General features: G+C 43.1%; 1 protein-coding gene across 3 annotated transcripts in view; it reads right to left on the bottom strand.

Annotated features, from left to right (window-relative positions):
• GATAD2A (GATA zinc finger domain containing 2A) overlaps positions 1-20,210 on the bottom strand; it is a 477,099-nt gene that overhangs the window by 130,800 nt on the left and 326,089 nt on the right. For all 3 annotated transcript variants that reach the window (XM_053702923.1, XM_053702922.1, XM_053702921.1), the window contains exons 3-5: positions 18,827-18,953; positions 18,543-18,683; positions 18,338-18,454 (exon numbers count right to left, since the gene is read on the bottom strand). In XM_053702923.1, coding sequence (XP_053558898.1) covers positions 18,338-18,454; positions 18,543-18,683; positions 18,827-18,953 — 385 coding nt within the window. The remainder of the gene's footprint in view (positions 1-18,337; positions 18,455-18,542; positions 18,684-18,826; positions 18,954-20,210) is intronic.

Below are 20,210 nucleotides of genomic sequence, written 5' to 3'. Positions count from 1 at the left end.
AGTATTTATCCAACCTACACATTTTCTCTGGTATTGCAACAGTGTTACAATCGTTAAGAGCCGCTAAGACCTCCCCTAGTAATACACGGAGGTTTTCCAATTTAAATTTAAAATTTGAAATATCTGAATCCAATCTGCTTGGATCAGAACCGTCACCTACAGAATGAAGCTCTCCGTCCTCATGCTCTGCAAGCTGTGACGCAGTATCAGACATGGCCCTAGAATTATCAGCGCACTCTGTTCTCACCCCAGAGTGATCACGCTTGCCTCTTAGTTCTGGTAACTTAGCCAAAACTTCAGTCATAACAGTAGCCATATCTTGTAATGTTATCTGTAATGGCTGCCCAGATGTACTAGGCGCCATAATATCACGCAACTCCCGGGCGGGAGACGCAGGTACTGACACGTGAGGCGAGTTAGACGGCATAACTCTCCCCTCGCTGTTTGGTGAAATTTGTTCAATTTGTACAGATTGGCTTTTATTTAAAGTAGCATCAATACAGTTAGTACATAAATTTCTATTGGGCTCCACCTTGGCATTGGAACAAATGACACAGGTATCTTCCTCTGAATCAGACATGTTTAACACACTAGCAATAAACATGCAACTTGGTTACAATCTTATTTAACAAAAACGTACTGTGCCTCAAAGAAGCACTAAACGATTAAATGACAGTTGAAATAATGAACTGAAAAACAGTTATAGCATCACTCTTTAAAAACAACACAACTTGTTAGCAAAGGTTTGTTCCCATTAGAAAAGTAACACTAATTAAATTTTAAACATAAAAATCACAGAGCAATTTTAAAACACAGTCACTACATAAGTCTCACAGCTCTGCTGAGAGAATCTACCTCCCTTCAAAGAAGTTTGAAGACCCCTGAGTTCTGTTAGAGATGAACCGGATCATGCAGAAAATACAAGAGTAACTGACTGGAAATTTTTGATGCGTAGCAAAGAGCGCCAAAAACGACCCCTCCCCCTCACACACAGCAGTGAGAGAGAAACGAAACTGTCATAATCAAAACAAGCAAACTGCCAAGTGGAAAAATAATGCCCAAATATTTATTCACTCAGTACCTCAGAAATGCAAACGATTCTACATTCCAGCAAAAACGTTTAACATGAATTAAATACCTATTAAAAGGTTTAATGTACTTTTACAGAGTAATTCCGGTGAAATACCATCCCCAGAATACTGAAGTGTAGAGTATACATACATGTCATAACGGTATGGCAGGATTTTCTCATCAATTCCATTCAGAAAATAAAAACTGCTACATACCTCAATGCAGATTCAACTGCCCGCTGTCCCCTGATCTGAAGCTTTTACCTCCCTCAGATGGCCGAGAAACAGCAATATGATCTTAACTACTCCGGTTAAAATCATAAGAAAAACTCTGGTAGATTCTTCTTCAAACTCTGCCAGATAAGTAATAACACGCTCCGGTGCTATTGTAAAATAACAAACTTTTGATTGAAGTTATAAAAACTAAGTATAATCACCATAGTCCTCTCACACCTCCTATCTAGTCTTTGGGTGCAAGAGAATGACTGGAGGTGACGTAGAGGGGAGGAGCTATATAGCAACTCTGCTGGGTGAATCCTCTTGCACTTCCTGTAGGGGAGCAGATAATATCCCAGAAGTAATGATGACCCGTGGACTGATCACACATAACAGAAGAAAAGAACTTTCCATGAAAGAAGTTTGATATCAATAGAATGAAGGGGTTCAAACGGAACCCCTTGAAGAACTTTAAGAACCAAGTTTAAGCTCCATGGAGGAGCAACAGGTTTAAACACAGGCTTAATTCTAACTAAAGTCTGACAAAATGCCTGAACGTCTGGAACTTCTGCCAGACGCTTGTGTAAAAGAATAGACAGAGCAGAAATCTGTCCCTTTAAAGAACTAGCTGATAATCCTTTGTCCAAACCCTCTTGGAGGAAGGACAATATCCTAGGAATCCTAACCCTACTCCATGAGTAATTCTTGGATTCACACCAATGAAGATATTTATGCCATATCTTGTGGTAAATTTTCCTGGTGACAGGCTTTCGTGCCTGTATTAAGGAATCAATTACTGACTCTGAGAAGCCACGCTTTGATAGGATCAAGCGTTCAATATCCATGTAGTCAGTCTCAGAGAAAGTAGATTCGGATGATTGAAAGGACCTTGTATTAGAAGGTCTTGTCTCAGAGGCAGAGTCCATGGTGGGAAGGATGACATGTCCACTAGGTCTGCATACCAGGTCATGCGTGGCCACGCAGGCACTATCAATATCACCGATGCTCTTTCCTGTTTGATTTTGGCAATCAGACGAGGGAGCAGAGGAAACGGTGGAAACACATAAGCCAGGTTGAAGAACCAAGGCGCTGCTAGAGCATCTATCAGTGCCACTTCTGGGTCCCTGGACCTGGATCCGTAACAAGGAAGCTTGGCGTTCTGGCGAGACACCATGAGATCCAATTCTGGTTTGCCCCAACGGACAACCAATTGAGCAAACACCTCCGGATGGAGTTCCCATTCCCCCGGATGAAAAGTCTGAGGGCTTAGAAAATCCGCCTACCAGTTCTCTACACCTGGGATATGGATCGCTGACAGGTGGCCAGAGTGAGTCTCTGCCCAGCGAATTATCTTGGAGACTTCTGACATCGCTAGGGAACTCCTGGTTCCCCCTTGATGGTTGATGTAAGCCACAGTCGTGATGTTGTCCGACTGAAATCTGATGAACCTCAGTGTTGCTAGCTGAGGCCAAGCCAGAAGAGCATTGAATATTGCTCTTAACTCCAGAATATTTATTGGGAGGGGTTTCCCCTCCTGAGTCCATGAACCCTGAGCCTTCAGGGAGTTCCAGACTGCACCCCAACCTAGAAGGCTGGCATCTGTTGTTACAATTGTCCAATCTGGTCTGCGAAAGGTACCCTTGGACAGATGGGCCCGAGATAACCACCAGAGAAGAGAATCTCTGGTTTCCTGATCCAGATTTAGTAGAGGGGACAAATCTGTGTAATCCCCATTCCACTGACTGAGCATGCATAATTGCAGCGGTCTGAGATGCAGGCGCGCGAATGGCACTATGTCCATCGCCGCTACCATTAAGCCGATTACTTCCATGCACTGAGCCACCGTGGGACGCGGAATGGAGTGAAGAACACGGCAAGCATTTAGAAGTTTTGATAACCTGGACTCAGTCAGGTAAATTTTCATTTCTACAGAATCTATTAGAGTCCCTAGGAAGGAAACCCTCGTGAGAGGAGATAGAGAACTCTTTTCTTCGTTCACTTTCCACCCATGCGACCTCAGGAATGCCAGAATTATCTCTGTATGAGATTTGGCAATTTGAAAGCTTGACGCCTGTATCAGGATATCGTCCAGGTAAGGAGCCACCGCTATGCCTCGCGGTCTTAGGACCGACAGAAGTGAGCCCAGAACCTTTGTAAAAATTCTTGGGGCTGTAGCCAACCCGACTGGAAGAGCTACAAATTGGTAATGCCTGTCTAGAAAGGCAAACCTCAGGAACTGATGATGATTCTTGTGAATCGGAATGTGAAGGTAGGCATCCTTTAAGTCCACTGTGGTCATGTACTGACCCTCTTGGATCATGGGTAAAATGGTTCGAATAGTTTCCATCTTGAATGACGGAACTCTGAGGAATTTGTTCCCTCTTTTTTGGGAACCACAAACAGATTTGAATAAAACTCCTGTCCTTGTTCCGTCCGCGGAACTGGATGGATCACTCCCATTACAAGGAGATCTTGTACGCAGCTTAGGAATGCCTCTTTCTTTATCTGGTTTGCAGATAATCTTGAAAGGTGAAATCTCCCTTGTGGAGGAGAAGCTTTGAAGTCCAGAAGATATCCCTGAGATATGATCTCCAACGCCCGGGGATACTGAACATCTCTTGCCCACGCCTGGGCGAAGAGATTGAGTCTGCCCCCTACTAGATTCGTTGTCGGATAGGGGGCTGCTCCTTCATGCTGTCTTAGAGGCAGTAGCAGGCTTTCTGGCCTGCTTGCTCTTGTTCCAGGACTGGTTAGGTTTCCAGGCCTGCTTGGATTGAGCAAAAGTTCCCTCTTGTTTTGAAGTGGAGGAAGTTGATGCTGCACCTGCCTTGAAATTTCGAAAGGCACGAAAATTAGACTGTTTGGCCTTTGATTTGGCCCTGTCTTGAGGAAGGGTATGACCCTTACCTCCAGTAATGTCAGCAATAATTTCTTTCAAACCAGGCCCGAATAAGGTCTGCCCCTTGAAAGGAATGTTGAGTAATTTAGACTTTGAAGTCACATCAGCTGACCAGGATTTGAGCCATAGCGCCCTACGCGCCTGGATGGCGAATCCGGAATTCTTAGCCGTTAGTTTAGTCAAATGAACAATGGCATCAGAAACAAATGAGTTAGCTAGCTTAAGAGTTCTAAGCTTGTCAACAATTTCAGTCAATGGAGCTGTATGGATGGCCTCTACCAGGGCCTCAAACCAGAATGCCGCCGCAGCAGTGACCGGCGCAATGCATGCAAGGGGCTGTAAAATAAAACCTTGTTGAATAAACATTTTCTTAAGGTAACCCTCTAATTTTTTATCCATTGGATCTGAAAAAGCACAACTGTCCTCAACCGGGATAGTGGTACGCTTTGCTAAAGTAGAAACTGCTCCCTCCACCTTAGGGACAGTCTGCCATAAGTCCCGTGTAGTGGCATCTATTGGAAACATTTTTCTAAATATAGGAGGTGGGGAAAAGGGCACACCGGGCCTATCCCACTCCTTACTAATAATTTCTGTAAGCCTTTTAGGTATTTGAAAAACATCAGTACTCACCGGCACTGCATAGTATTTATCCAGCCTACACATTTTCTCTGGCACTGCAATTGTGTCAAGTCATTCAGAGCAGCTAATACCTCCCCAAGCAATACACGGAGGTTCTCAAGCTTAAATTTAAAATTAGAAATCTCTGAATCAGGTCTCCCCGAATCAGAGACGTCACCCACAGACTGAAGCTCTCCATCCTCAGGTTCTGCATATTGTGACGCAGTATCAGACATGGCTCTTACAGCATCTACGCGCTCTGTATCTCGTCTAACCACAGAGCTATCGCGCTTGCCTCTCAATTCAGGCAATCTGGATAATACCTCTTACAGGGTATTATTCATGATTGCAGCCATGTCCTGCAAAGTAATCGCTATGGGCGTCCCTGATGTACTTGGCGCCATATTAGCGTGCGTCCCTTGAGCGGGAGGCGAAGGGTCCGACACGTGGGGAGAGTTAGTCGGCATAACTTCCCCCTCGACAGACCCCTCTGGTGACAATTCTTTTATAGATAAAGACTGATCTTTACTGTTTAAGGTGAAATCAATACATTTAGTACACATTCTTCTATGGGGCTCCACCATGGCTTTAAAACATAATGAACAAGTATCCTCTGTTTCAGACATGTTTGTACAGACTAGCAATGAGACTAGCAAGCTTGGAGAACACTTTAAAGCAAGTTAACAAGCAATATAAAAAAATGTTACTGTGCCTTTAAGAGAAACAAATTTTGACAAAATTTGAAATAACAGTGAAAAAAGGCAGTTACACTAACAACATTTTTACAGTGTATGTAACAAGTCAGCAGAGCATTGCACCCACTTGCAAATGGATGATTAACCCCTTAATAACAAAAACAGAATAATAAATGACAAAAACGTTTTCAAACACAGTCACAACAACTGCCACAGTCTACTGTGATTGTTACCCTCCTCAAACACGACTTTGAAGCCTTTTGAGCCCTTCAGAGATGTCCTGTATCATGCAGAGGGAAGCTGAATGTCTGTCAGTATTTTTATCTGCACAGAAAAGCACTAAAATAGGCCCTTCCCACTCATATTGCAACAGTGGAAAGCTTCAGGAAACTGTCTCTAGGCAGAAATCAAACCAGCCATGTGGAAAAAAACTAGGCCCCAATAAGTTTTGTCACCAAACATATATAAAAACGATTAACATGCCAGCAAACGTTTTATATTACATTTTTATAAGAGTATGTATCTCTATTAATAAGCCTGATACCAGTCGCTATCACTGCATTTAAGGCTTAACTTACATTAATCCGGTATCAGCAGCATTTTTCTAGCAAATTCCATCCCTAGAAATATATTAACTGCACATACCTTATTGCAGGAAAACCTGCACGCCATTCCCTCTCTGAAGTTACCTCACTCCTCAGAATATGTGAGAACAGCCATGGATCTTAGTTTGATTGAAGTTAAAAAACTAACCATAATACACCACTTTCCTCTTACTACATCCATCTTTGTTGAGAGTTGCAAGAGAATGACTGGATATGGCAGTGAGGGGAGGAGCTATATAGCAGCTCTGCTGTGGGTGATTCTCTTGCAACTTCCTGTTGGGAAGTAGAATATCCCACAAGTAATGGATGATCCGTGGACTGGATACACTTAACAAAAGAAAAACAGAATTTATGTTTACCTGATAAATTACTTTCTCCAACGGTGTGTCCGGTCCACGGCGTCATCCTTACTTGTGGGATATTCTCTTCCCCAACAGGAAATGGCAAAGAGCCCAGCAAAGCTGGTCACATGATCCCTCCTAGGCTCCGCCTTCCCCAGTCATTCGACCGACGTAAAGGAGGAATATTTGCATAGGAGAAATCATATGATACCGTGGTGACTGTAGTTAAAGAAAATAAATTATCAGACCTGATTAAAAAACCAGGGCGGGCCGTGGACCGGACACACCGCTGGAGAAAGTAATTTATCAGGTAAACATAAATTCTGTTTTCTCCAACATAGGTGTGTCCGGTCCACGGCGTCATCCTTACTTGTGGGAACCAATACCAAAGCTTTAGGACACGGATGATGGGAGGGAGCAAATCAGGTCACCTAGATGGAAGGCACCACGGCTTGCAAAACCTTTCTCCCAAAAATAGCCTCAGAAGAAGCAAAAGTATCAAATTTGTAAAATTTAGTAAAAGTGTGCAGTGAAGACCAAGTCGCTGCCCTACATATCTGATCAACAGAAGCCTCGTTCTTGAAGGCCCATGTGGAAGCCACGGCCCTAGTGGAATGAGCTGTGATTCTTTCAGGAGGCTGCCGTCCGGCAGTCTCGTAAGCCAATCTGATGATGCTTTTAAGCCAAAAAGAGAGAGAGGTAGAAGTTGCTTTTTGACCTCTCCTTTTACCAGAATAAACAACAAACAAGGAAGATGTTTGTCTGAAATCCTTTGTAGCATCTAAATAGAATTTTAGAGCACGAACTACATCCAAATTGTGCAACAAACGTTCCTTCTTTGAAACTGGATTCGGACACAAAGAAGGCACGACTATCTCCTGGTTAATGTTTTTGTTAGAAACAACTTTCGGAAGAAAACCAGGTTTAGTACGCAAAACCACCTTATCTGCATGGAACACCAGATAAGGAGGAGAACACTGCAGAGCAGATAACTCTGAAACTCTTCTAGCAGAAGAAATTGCAACCAAAAACAAAACTTTCCAAGATAATAACTTAATATCTACGGAATGTAAGGGTTCAAACGGAACCCCCTGAAGAACTGAAAGAACTAAATTGAGACTCCAAGGAGGAGTCAAAGGTTTGTAAACAGGCTTGATTCTAACCAGAGCCTGAACAAAAGCTTGAACATCTGGCACAGCCGCCAGCTTTTTGTGAAGTAAAACAGATAAAGCAGAAATCTGTCCCTTCAAAGAACTTGCAGATAATCCTTTCTCCAAACCTTCTTGAAGAAAGGATAGAATCTTAGGAATTTTTATCTTGTTCCATGGGAATCCTTTAGATTCACACCAACAGATATATTTTTTCCATATTTTATGGTAGATTTTTCTAGTTACAGGCTTTCTGGCCTGAACAAGAGTATCAATGACAGAATCTGAGAACCCTCGCTTTGATAAAATCAAGCGTTCAATCTCCAAGCAGTCAGTTGGAGTGAGGCCAGATTCGGATGTTCGAACGGACCTTGAACAAGAAGGTCCTGTCTCAAAGGTAGCTTCCATGGTGGAGCCGATGACATATTCACCAGGTCTGCATACCAAGTCCTGCGTGGCCACGCAGGAGCTATCAAGATCACCGATGCCCTCTCCTGATTGATCCTGGCTACCAGCCTGGGGATGAGAGGAAACGGTGGGAATACATAAGCTAGGTTGAAGGTCCAAGGTGCTACTAGTGCATCTACTAGAGTCGCCTTGGGATCCCTGGATCTGGACCCGTAGCAAGGAACCTTGAAGTTCTGACGAGAGGCCATCAGATCCATGTCTGGAATGCCCCACAATTGAGTAATTTGGGCAAAGATTTCCGGATGGAGTTCCCACTCCCCCGGATGAAATGTCTGACGACTCAGAAAATCCGCTTCCCAATTTTCCACTCCTGGGATGTGGATTGCAGACAAGTGGCAGGAGTGAGTCTCCGCCCATTGAATGATTTTGGTCACTTCTTCCATCGCCAGGGAACTCCTTGTTCCCCCTTGATGGTTGATATACGCAACAGTCGTCATGTTGTCTGATTGAAACCGTATGAATTTGGCCTTTGCTAGCTGAGGCCAAGCCTTGAGAGCATTGAATATCGCTCTCAGTTCCAGAATATTTATCGGGAGAAGAGATTCTTCCCGAGACCAAAGGCCCTGAGCTTTCAGGAGTTCCCAGACCGCGCCCCAGCCCACCAGACTGGCGTCGGTCGTGACAATGACCCACTCTGGTCTGCGGAAGCTCATCCCCTGTGACAGGTTGTCCAGGGTCAGCCACCAACGGAGTGAATCTCTGGTCCTCTGATCTACTTGTATCGTCGGAGACAAGTCTGTATAATCCCCATTCCACTGACTGAGCATGCACAGTTGTAATGGTCTCAGATGAATTCGCGCAAAAGGAACTATGTCCATTGCCGCGACCATCAAACCTATTACTTCCATGCACTGCGCTATGGAAGGAAGAGGAACAGAATGAAGTACTTGACAAGAGCTTAGAAGTTTTGATTTTCTGGCCTCTGTCAGAAAAATCCTCATTTCTAAGGAGTCTATTATTGTTCCCAAGAAGGGAACTCTTGTTGACGGAGATAGAGAACTTTTTTCTACGTTCACTTTCCACCCGTGAGATCTGAGAAAGGCCAGGACAATGTCCGTATGAGCCTTTGCTTGTGGTAGGGACGACGCTTGAATCAGTATGTCGTCCAAGTAAGGTACTACTGCAATGCCCCTTGGTCGTAGCACCGCTAGAAGGGACCCTTGTACCTTTGTGAAAATTCTTGGAGCAGTGGCTAATCCGAATGGAAGTGCCACAAACTGGTAATGCTTGTCCAGAAAGGCGAACCTTAGGAACCGATGATGTTCCTTGTGGATAGGAATATGTAGATACGCATCCTTTAAATCCACCGTGGTCATGAATTGACCTTCCTGGATGGAAGGAAGAATTGTCCGAATGGTTTCCATTTTGAACGATGGAACCTTGAGAAACTTGTTTAGGATCTTGAGATCTAAGATTGGTCTGAATGTTCCCTCTTTTTTGGGAACTATGAACAGATTGGAGTAGAATCCCATCCCTTGTTCTCCTAATGGAACAGGATGAATCACTCCCATTTTTAACAGGTCTTCTACACAATGTAAGAATGCCTGTCTTTTTATGTGGTCTGAAGACAATTGAGACCTGTGGAACCTCCCCCTTGGGGGAAGCCCCTTGAATTCCAGAAGATAACCTTGGGAGACTATTTCTAGCGCCCAAGGATCCAGAACATCTCTTGCCCAAGCCTGAGCGAAGAGAGAAAGTCTGCCCCCCACCAGATCCGGTCCCGGATCGGGGGCCAACATCTCATGCTGTCTTGGTAGCAGTGGCAGGTTTCTTGGCCTGCTTACCTTTGTTCCAGCCTTGCATTGGCCTCCAGGCTGGCTTGGCTTGAGAAGTATTACCCTCTTGCTTAGAGGATGTAGCACCTGGGGCTGGTCCGTTTCTGCGAAAGGGACGAAAATTTGGTTAATTTTTAGCCTTGAAAGACATATCCTGAGGAAGGTCGTGGCCCTTACCCCCAGTGATATCAGAAATAATCTCTTTCAAGTCAGGGCCAAACAGCGTTTTCCCCTTGAAAGGTATGTTAAGCAATTTGTTCTTGGAAGACGCATCCGCTGACCAAGATTTTAGCCAAAGCGCTCTGCGCGCCACAATAGCAAACCCTGAATTTTTCGCCGCTAATCTAGCCAATTGCAAAGTGGCGTCTAAAGTAAAAGAGTTAGCCAATTTGAGAGCATGAATTCTGTCCATAATCTCCTCATAAGAAGAATCTTTATTGAGCGACTTTTCTAGTACATCGAACCAGAAACACGCTGCTGTAGTGACAGGAACCATGCATGAAATTGGTTGTAGAAGGTAACCTTGCTGAACAAACATCTTTTTAAGCAAACCCTCTAATTTTTTATCCATAGGATCTTTGAAAGCACAACTATCTTCTATAGGGATAGTAGTGCGTTTGTTTAGAGTAGAAACCGCCCCCTCGACCTTGGGGACTGTCTGCCATAAGTCCTTTCTGGGGTCGACCATAGGAAACAATTTCTTAAATATAGGGGGAGGGACAAAAGGTATGCCGGGCCTTTCCCATTCTTTGTTTACAATGTCCGCCACCCGCTTGGGTATAGGAAAAGCTTCGGGGGGCCCCGGGACCTCTAGGAACTTGTCCATCTTACATAATTTCTCTGGAATGACCAAATTCTCACAATCATCCAGAGTAGATAACACCTCCTTAAGCAGAGCGCGGAGATGTTCCAATTTAAATTTGAATGTAATCACATCAGGTTCAGCTTGTTGAGAAATTTTCCCTGAATCTGAAATTTCTCCCTCAGACAAAACCTCCCTGGCCCCCTCAGACTGATGTAGGGGGACTTCAGAACCAATATCATCAGCGTCCTCATACTCTTCAGTATTTTCTAAAACAGAGTAGTCGCGCTTTCGCTGATAAGTGGGCATTTTGGCTAAAATGTTTTTGATAGAATTATCCATTACAGCCGTTAATTGTTGCATAGTAAGGAGTATTGGCGCACTAGATGTACTAGGGGCCTCCTGTGTGGGCAAGACTGGTGTAGACGAAGGAGGGGATGATGCAGTACCATGCTTACTCCCCTCACTTGAGGAATCATCTTGGGCATCATTTTCTCTAAATTTTGTGTCACATAAATCACATCTATTTAAATGAGAAGGAACCTTGGCTTCCCCACATACAGAACATAGTCTATCTGATAGTTCAGACATGTTAAACAGGCATAAACTTGATAACAAAGTACAAAAAACGTTTTAAAATAAAACCGTTACTGTCACTTTAAATTTTAAACTGAACACACTTTATTACTGAAAATGTGAAAAAGTATGAAGGAATTGTTCAAAATTCACCAAAATTTCACCACAGTGTCTTAAAGCCTTAAAAGTATTGCACACCAAATTTGAAAGCTTTAACTCTTAAAATAACCGGAGTCGTTTTTACATTTAACCCCTATACAGTCCCTGGTATATGCTTTGCTGAGACCCAACCAAGCCCAAAGGGGAATACGATACCAAATGACGCCTTCAGTAAGCTTTTTCTATGTATCTGAGCTCCTCACACATGCATCTGCATGTCTTGCTTCCCAAAAACAACTGCGCAATAGAGGCGCGAAAATGAGGCTCTGCCTATGATTAGAGAAGGCCCCCAGTGAAAAAGGTGTCCAATACAGTGCCTGCCGGTTATTTTACATGATTCCCAAGAATAAAATAACTCCTCAAAACTATGAAGTATTAAAAATGCTTATATATCAATCGTTTTAGCCCAGAAAAATGTCTACCAGTCTTTAAAGCCCTTGTGAAGCCCTTTATTCTTATTTAATAAAAATGGCTTACCGGATCCCATAAGGAAAATGACAGCTTCCAGCATTACCAAGTCTTGTTAGAAATGTGTCATACCTCAAGCAGCAAAAGTCTGCTCACTGTTTCCCCCAACTGAAGTTAATTCCTCTCAACAGTCCTGTGTGGAAACAGCCATCGATTTTAGTAACGGTTGCTAAAATCATTTTCCTCTTACAAACAGAAAACATAATTTATGCTTACCTGATAAATTCCTTTCTTCTGTTGTGTGATCAGTCCACGGGTCATCATTACTTCTGGGATATTATCTGCTCCCCTACAGGAAGTGCAAGAGGATTCACCCAGCAGAGTTGCTATATAGCTCCTCCCCTCTACGTCACCTCCAGTCATTCGACAAAAGACCAACGAGAAAGGAGAAGCCAAGGGTGTAGTGGTGACTGAATTATGATTTAAAAAATATGTACCTGCCTTACAAAACAGGGCGGGCCGTGGACTGATCACACAACAGAAGAAAGGAATTTATCAGGTAAGCATAAATTATGTTTTCTTCTGTTATGTGTGATCAGTCCACGGGTCATCATTACTTCTGGGATACCAATACCAAAGCAAAAGTACACGGATGACGGGAGGGATAGGCAGGCTCATTATACAGAAGGAACCACTGCCTGAAGAACCTTTCTCCCAAAAATAGCCTCCGAAGAAGCAAAAGTGTCAAATTTGTAAAATTTGGAAAAAGTATGAAGCGAAGACCAAGTTGCAGCCTTGCAAATCTGTTCAACAGAGGCCTCATTCTTAAAGGCCCAAGTGGAAGCCACAGCTCTAGTGGAATGAGCTGTAATTCTTTCAGGAGGCTGCTGTCCAGCAGTCTCATAGGCTAAACGTATTATGCTACGAAGCCAAAAAGAGAGAGAGGTAGCAGAAGCTTTTTGACCTCTCCTCTGTCCAGAATAAACGACAAACAGGGAAGAAGTTTGGCGAAAATCTTTAGTTGCCTGCAAGTAGAACTTGAGGGCACGAACTACATCCAGATTGTGTAGAAGACGTTCCTTCTTTGAAGAAGGATTTGGACACAAAGATGGAACAACAATCTCTTGATTGATGTTCCTGTTAGAGACAACCTTAGGTAAGAACCCAGGTTTAGTACGCAGAACTACCTTGTCTGAGTGAAAGATCAGATAAGGAGAATCACAATGTAGGGCTGATAACTCAGAGACTCTTCGAGCCGAGGAAATAGCCATTAAAAATAGAACTTTCCAAGATAACAATTTTATATCAATGGAATGAAGGGGTTCAAACGGAACACCCTGTAAAACGTTAAGAACTAAGTTTAAACTCCATGGCGGAGCAACAGTTTTAAACACAGGCTTGATCCTAGCTAAAGCCTGACAAAAGGCCTGGATGTCTGAATTTTCTGACAGACGCCTGTGTAACAAGATGGACAGAGCTGAGATCTGTCCCTTTAATGAGCTAGCCGATAAACCCTTTTCTAAACCTTCTTGTAGAAAAGACAATATCCTAGGAATCCTAACCTTACTCCAGGAGTAATCTTTGGATTCACACCAGTATAGGTATTTACGCCATATTTTATGGTAAATCTTTCTGGTAACAGGCTTCCTAGCCTGTATCAGGGTATCAATAACCGACTCAGAAAAACCACGTTTTGATAAAATCAAGCGTTCAATTTCCAAGCAGTCAGCTTCAGAGAAGTTAGACTTTGATGTTTGAATGGACCCTGAATCAGAAGGTCCTGTCTTAGAGGTAGAGACCAAGGCGGACAGGATGACATGTCCACTAGATCTGCATACCAAGTCCTGCGCGGCCATGCAGGCGCTATTAGAATCACTGATGCTCTCTCCTGTTTGATTTTGGCAATCAATCGAGGAAGCAGCGGGAAGGGTGGAAACACATAAGCCATCCTGAAGTTCCAAGGTGCTGTCAAAGCATCTATCAGAACCGCTCCCGGATCCCTGGATCTGGATCCGTAGCGAGGAAGTTTGGCGTTCTGGCGAGACGCCATGAGATCTATCTCTGGTTTGCCCCAACGTCGAAGTATTTGGGCAAAGACCTCCGGATGAAGTTCCCACTCCCCCGGATGAAGAGTCTGGCGACTCAAGAAATCCGCCTCCCGGTTCTCCACTCCCGGGATGTGGATTGCTGACAGGTGGCAAGAGTGAGACTCTGCCCAGCGAATTATCTTTGATACTTCCATCATTGCTAGGGAGCTTCTTGTCCCTCCCTGATGGTTGATGTAAGCTACAGTCGTGATGTTGTCCGACTGAAACCTGATGAACCCCCGAGTCTTTAACTGGGGCCAAGCTAGAAGGGCATTGAGAACTGCTCTCAATTCCAGAATGTTTATTGGCAGGAGACTTTCCTCCTGACTCCATTGTCCCTGAGCCTTCAGAGAATTCCAGACAGCGCCCCAACCTAGAAGGCTGGCGTCTGTTGTTACAATTGTCCAGTCCGGCCTGCTGAACGGCATCCCCCTGGACAGATGTGGCCGAGAAAGCCACCATAGAAGAGAGTTTCTGGTCTCTTGATCCAGATTCAGAGTGGGGGACAAATCTGAGTAATCCCCATTCCACTGACTCAGCATGCACAATTGCAGCGGTCTGAGATGTAGGCGTGCAAAGGGTACTATGTCCATTGCTGCTACCATTAAGCCGATCACCTCCATGCATTGAGCTACTGACGGGAGTTGAATGGAATGAAGGACACGGCATGTATTTAGAAGCTTTGTTAATCTGTCTTCTGTCAGATAAATCTTCATTTCTACAGAATCTATAAGAGTCCCCAAGAATGGAACTCTTGTGAGAGGCAAGAGAGAACTCTTCTTTTCGTTCACTTTCCATCCATGCGACCTTAGAAATGCCAGAACTAACTCTGTATGAGACTTGGCAGTTTGAAAGCTTGAAGCTTGTATCAGAATGTCGTCTAGGTACGGAGCTACCGAAATTCCTCGCGGTCTCAGAACCGCTAGAAGAGCACCCAGAACCTTTGTGAAGATTCTTGGAGCCGTAGCCAATCCGAATGGAAGGGCTACAAACTGGTAATGCCTGTCTAAGAAGGCAAACCTTAGATACCGGTAATGATCTTTGTGAATCGGTATGTGAAGGTAAGCATCCTTTAAATCCACTGTGGTCATGTACTGACCCTTTTGGATCATGGGTAAGATTGTCCGAATAGTTTCCATTTTGAACGATGGAACTCTTAGGAATTTGTTTAGGATCTTTAAATCCAAGATTGGCCTGAAAGTTCCCTCTTTTTTGGGAACCACAAACAGGTTTGAGTAAAACCCTTGTCCTTGTTCCGACCGCGGAACCGGATGGATCACTCCCATTAATAATAGATCTTGTACACAGCGTAGAAACGCGTCTTTCTTTATTTGGTTTGTTGACAACCTTGACAGATGAAATCTCCCTCTTGGGGGAGATAATTTGAAGTCTAGAAGGTATCCCTGAGATATGATCTCTAGCGCCCAGGGATCCTGGACATCTCTTGCCCAAGCCTGGGCGAAGAGAGAGAGTCTGCCCCCCACTAGATCCGGTTCCGGATCGGGGGCCCTCGGTTCATGCTGTCTTAGGGGCAGCAGCAGGTTTTCTGGCCTGCTTGCCCTTATTCCAGGACTGGTTAGGTTTCCAGCCTTGTCTGTAACGAGCAACAGCTCCTTCCTGTTTTGGTGTAGTGGAAGTTGATGCTGCACCTGCTTTGAAATTCCGAAAGGGACGAAAATTAGACTGTCTAGCCTTAGCTTTGGCTTTGTCTTGAGGTAGAGCGTGGCCCTTACCTCCTGTAATGTCAGCGATAATTTCTTTCAAACCGGGCCCAAATAAAGTTTGCCCCTTGAAAGGTATATTAAGTAATTTGGACTTAGAAGTTACATCAGCCGACCAGGATTTTAGCCACAGCGCCCTACGTGCCTGAATGGCGAATCCTGAATTCTTAGCCGTAAGTTTGGTTAAATGTACTACGGCCTCCGAAATGAATGAATTAGCTAGTTTAAGGACTCTAAGCCTGTCCGTAATGTCGTCCAGCGTAGCGGAACTAAGGTTCTCTTCCAGAGACTCAATCCAAAATGCTGCCGCAGCCGTAATCGGCGCGATGCATGCAAGGGGTTGCAATATAAAACCTTGTTGAACAAACATTTTCTTAAGGTAACCCTCTAATTTTTTATCCATAGGATCTGAAAAAGCACAGCTATCCTCCACCGGGATAGTGGTGCGCTTAGCTAAAGTAGAAACTGCTCCCTCCACCTTAGGGACCGTTTGCCATAAGTCCCGTGTGGTGGCGTCTATTGGAAACATCTTTCTAAATATTGGAGGGGGTGAGAACGGCACACCGGGTCTATCCCACTCCTTAGTAACAATTTCAGTTAATCTCTTAGGTATAGGAAAAACGTCAGTACTCGCCGGTACCGCAAAGTATTTATCCAACCTACACATTTTCTCTGGTATTGCAACAGTGTTACAATCGTTAAGAGCCGCTAAGACCTCCCCTAGTAATACACGGAGGTTTTCCAATTTAAATTTAAAATTTGAAATATCTGAATCCAATCTGCTTGGATCAGAACCGTCACCTACAGAATGAAGCTCTCCGTCCTCATGCTCTGCAAGCTGTGACGCAGTATCAGACATGGCCCTAGAATTATCAGCGCACTCTGTTCTCACCCCAGAGTGATCACGCTTGCCTCTTAGTTCTGGTAACTTAGCCAAAACTTCAGTCATAACAGTAGCCATATCTTGTAATGTTATCTGTAATGGCTGCCCAGATGTATTAGGCGCCATTATATCACGCACCTCCCGGGCGGGAGACGCAGGTACTGACACGTGAGGCGAGTTAGACGGCATAACTCTCCCCTCGCTATTTGGTGAAATTTGTTCAATTTGTACAGATTGGCTTTTATTTAAAGTAGCATCAATACAGTTAGTACATAAATTTCTATTGGGCTCCACCTTGGCATTGGAACAAATGACACAGGTATCTTCCTCTGAATCAGACATGTTTAACACACTAGCAATAAACATGCAACTTGGTTACAATCTTATTTAACAAAAACGTACTGTGCCTCAAAGAAGCACTCAACGATTAAATGACAGTTGAAATAATGAACTGAAAAACAGTTATAGCATCACTCTTTAAAAACAACACAACTTGTTAGCAAAGGTTTGTTCCCATTAGTAAAGTAACACTAATTAAATTTTAAACATAAAAATCACAGAGCAACGTTTTAAAACACAGTCACTACATAAGTCTCACAGCTCTGCTGAGAGAATCTACCTCCCTTCAAAGAAGTTTGAAGACCCCTGAGTTCTGTTAGAGATGAACCGGATCATGCAGAAAATACAAGAGTAACTGACTGGAAATTTTTGATGCGTAGCAAAGAGCGCCAAAAACGGCCCCTCCCCCTCACACACAGCAGTGAGAGAGAAACGAAACTGTCATAATCAAAACAAGCAAACTGCCAAGTGGAAAAAATAATGCCCAAATATTTATTCACTCAGTACCTCAGAAATGCAAACGATTCTACATTCCAGCAAAAACGTTTAACATGAATTAAATACCTATTAAAAGGTTTAATGTACTTTTTACAGAGTAATTCCGGTGAAATACCATCCCCAGAATACTGAAGTGTAGAGTATACATACATGTCATTATAACGGTATGGCAGGATTTTCTCATCAATTCCATTCAGAAAATAAAACTGCTACATACCTCAATGCAGATTCAACTGCCCGCTGTCCCCTGATCTGAAGCTTTTACCTCCCTCAGATGGCCGAGAAACAGCAATATGATCTTAACTACTCCGGTTAAAATCATAAGAAAAACTCTGGTAGATTCTTCTTCAAACTCTGCCAGAGAAGTAATAACACGCTCCGGTGCTATTGTAAAATAACAAACTTTTGATTGAAGTTATAAAAACTAAGTATAATCACCATAGTCCTCTCACACCTCCTATCTAGTCTTTGGGTGCAAGAGAATGACTGGAGGTGACGTAGAGGGGAGGAGCTATATAGCAACTCTGCTGGGTGAATCCTCTTGCACTTCCTGTAGGGGAGCAGATAATATCCCAGAAGTAATGATGACCCGTGGACTGATCACACATAACAGAAGAAATCTTCATCTCTTTTCTGTTTCAGAGTAAATAGTACATACCAGCACTATTTTAAAATAAACTCTTGATTGAATAATAAAAACTACAGTTAAACACTAAAAAACTCTAAGCCATCTCCGTGGAGATGTTGCCTGTACAACGGCAAAGAGAATGACTGGGGAAGGCGGAGCCTAGGAGGGATCATGTGACCAGCTTTGCTGGGCTCTTTGCCATTTCCTGTTGGGGAAGAGAATATCCCACAAGTAAGGATGACGCCGTGGACCGGACACACCTATGTTGGAGAAATAAGTATTGATTAGCAACATAATCTAGCCCACTTCATGCAAACGTATAAAACAAATATAATAATCTTCTGAAACTCAAAATGAGACATGCTAAATATGATGATGCTACACATAAAAAGACAGCCTACCTGTGCTCCTCGAACGAGAGGTGGCATTACAATCTGGGTGGATTGCTTAGATGGCAACTGCTGTCCTCCTCGAACCAAAGGAGGAGGTATAACCGCGCCAGAGATTCGTGATGTTACCTTATGGAAGAAGTGAGAATGAGGCGTAAAAATCAAAAAGCACTGGTTCCTGAACACATCCCGATTTCCTAATATGGTTGTTCCTTACCTTCTGGGGGGCTGTCTCCTTCTGGATCTGGCTTTGACGTAACTTCTTAAGAAGAACAAGTTTGGCTTCTTCTAACCTTAACTCTTCCTTGAGTTGTTTGATCATTCGCTCTCGTTCTTCTGGGCTGCTTTTCTGCAAAAGCTAAAGAGAGAACAAGGAGGGGTTGGAAGATTAGAAACTATGGTGTGAAAACTTAAGAGCAGATGTAGGGCAAACTCTGCAGACAAGTGAGTGGGTTTCTAAACCAACAGGACCCTGCTGAACAAAGAAAAGAATAAGCTCACCAGGAAAGTTTCAGAGGTCGGTTCTTTCGGAAGCTTAGTTAAGCCATTCATTCTTGGACTGGAAGGCTCATTATCAGATAACACAATGACATCTGGAGAAGGGACTCTTCTTTCTTTTTTTACTTCACTGTGTGTGGCAAAACATTAGATTAAAAAAAAAAAAATTTAGTTTTTTTTTTTTTTTTTTTTTTAAAAACCATCTATAAAAATTGACTAGCTCCTAGATTTTATACAGATGTGTCTACCCTGTCTTACAAGGGACAATAAACAGTGTAATCACAAGAAAATTCTGCTGTTTTCCCATAGAACATATTAACCAAGTCGGAAAAAAAAAAAAAAAAAGCTGCACTCCACCCACCATTTACTAACTTTATACTGTTCTATACTATCATGTAAAGCCATTTAGAGAAAGATGTAGCAGTTAGCCTTGATAAGTCAGCAGGGTGCATTTCAAGTAGGGTTGCACCGATACCGATACTAGTACCGATACCAAGTATTTGCATGAGTACTTTTACTCGTGCAAATGCACCGATACTTAAACCGATACCTCCACTTCCTACCCATATGCTATCTTGTGGCGTTTTTTCAAACTGCATGTTCCCATTTCATTTTAAACTGGAGTGGAGACTAAACTAAAAATTGTTTACTACTGTTCTGCCAATACAAATTGCTGTTATTTGTATTATTGTAGGAGAGATCACTGTACCTCGTTCAGACAAACCCCTTAAGTACTGGGCAGTTAATAAACAGATTTCCAGCTCTGGCTAAAATGGGCAAAAAATATCTTTCTGCCCCATACAGTACTGTGGAAAGTGAAAGACTGTTCAACTTAGAGCCGAACCTCCATACAAATGTCAGATTGATGTTATATAACAGCCCTACAACCCACTTGCATCACCCCTTTAAATGTAATATTTTATTGTAATATTTTTTATTTATAAACATGTTCTCTGAACTTTATGACAAATAAAACCGTTTTATTATTTCATAACGTCTTAAGTTCATAATGTCTTATTTCATAATGTCTTAATTTACAATACTTCATAATTATAAAGAAGGAATCTTAAATAATTAGTCTGTATTGTGCTTGGTTAACTGTCACATGACAACAACAAAAAAGTATCGGTAATTGGTATCGGCGAGTATTTGAAAACAAGTATCGGTACTTGTACTCGGTCTTAAAAAAATGGTATCGGTACAACCCTAATATAAATACATAAAGTGCCAAACCATAGCCGAGAGTGTCTTAAGTAATGAAAACATCCTTACCAAAGGACACCCATCCACATATAGCAGATAGCCAAACCAGTACTGAAACGGTCATCAGTAGAGGTAATGGAATATGAGAGTATATAGTCGATCTGAAAAGGGAGGTAGGAGATGA

Source organism: Bombina bombina, chromosome 2 (assembly GCF_027579735.1).
Source record: "Bombina bombina isolate aBomBom1 chromosome 2, aBomBom1.pri, whole genome shotgun sequence".
Lineage (NCBI taxonomy): Eukaryota > Metazoa > Chordata > Amphibia > Anura > Bombinatoridae > Bombina > Bombina bombina.
Note: the sequence above shows the minus strand (reverse complement) of the source record. Positions and strands in the feature narration are given on the sequence as shown.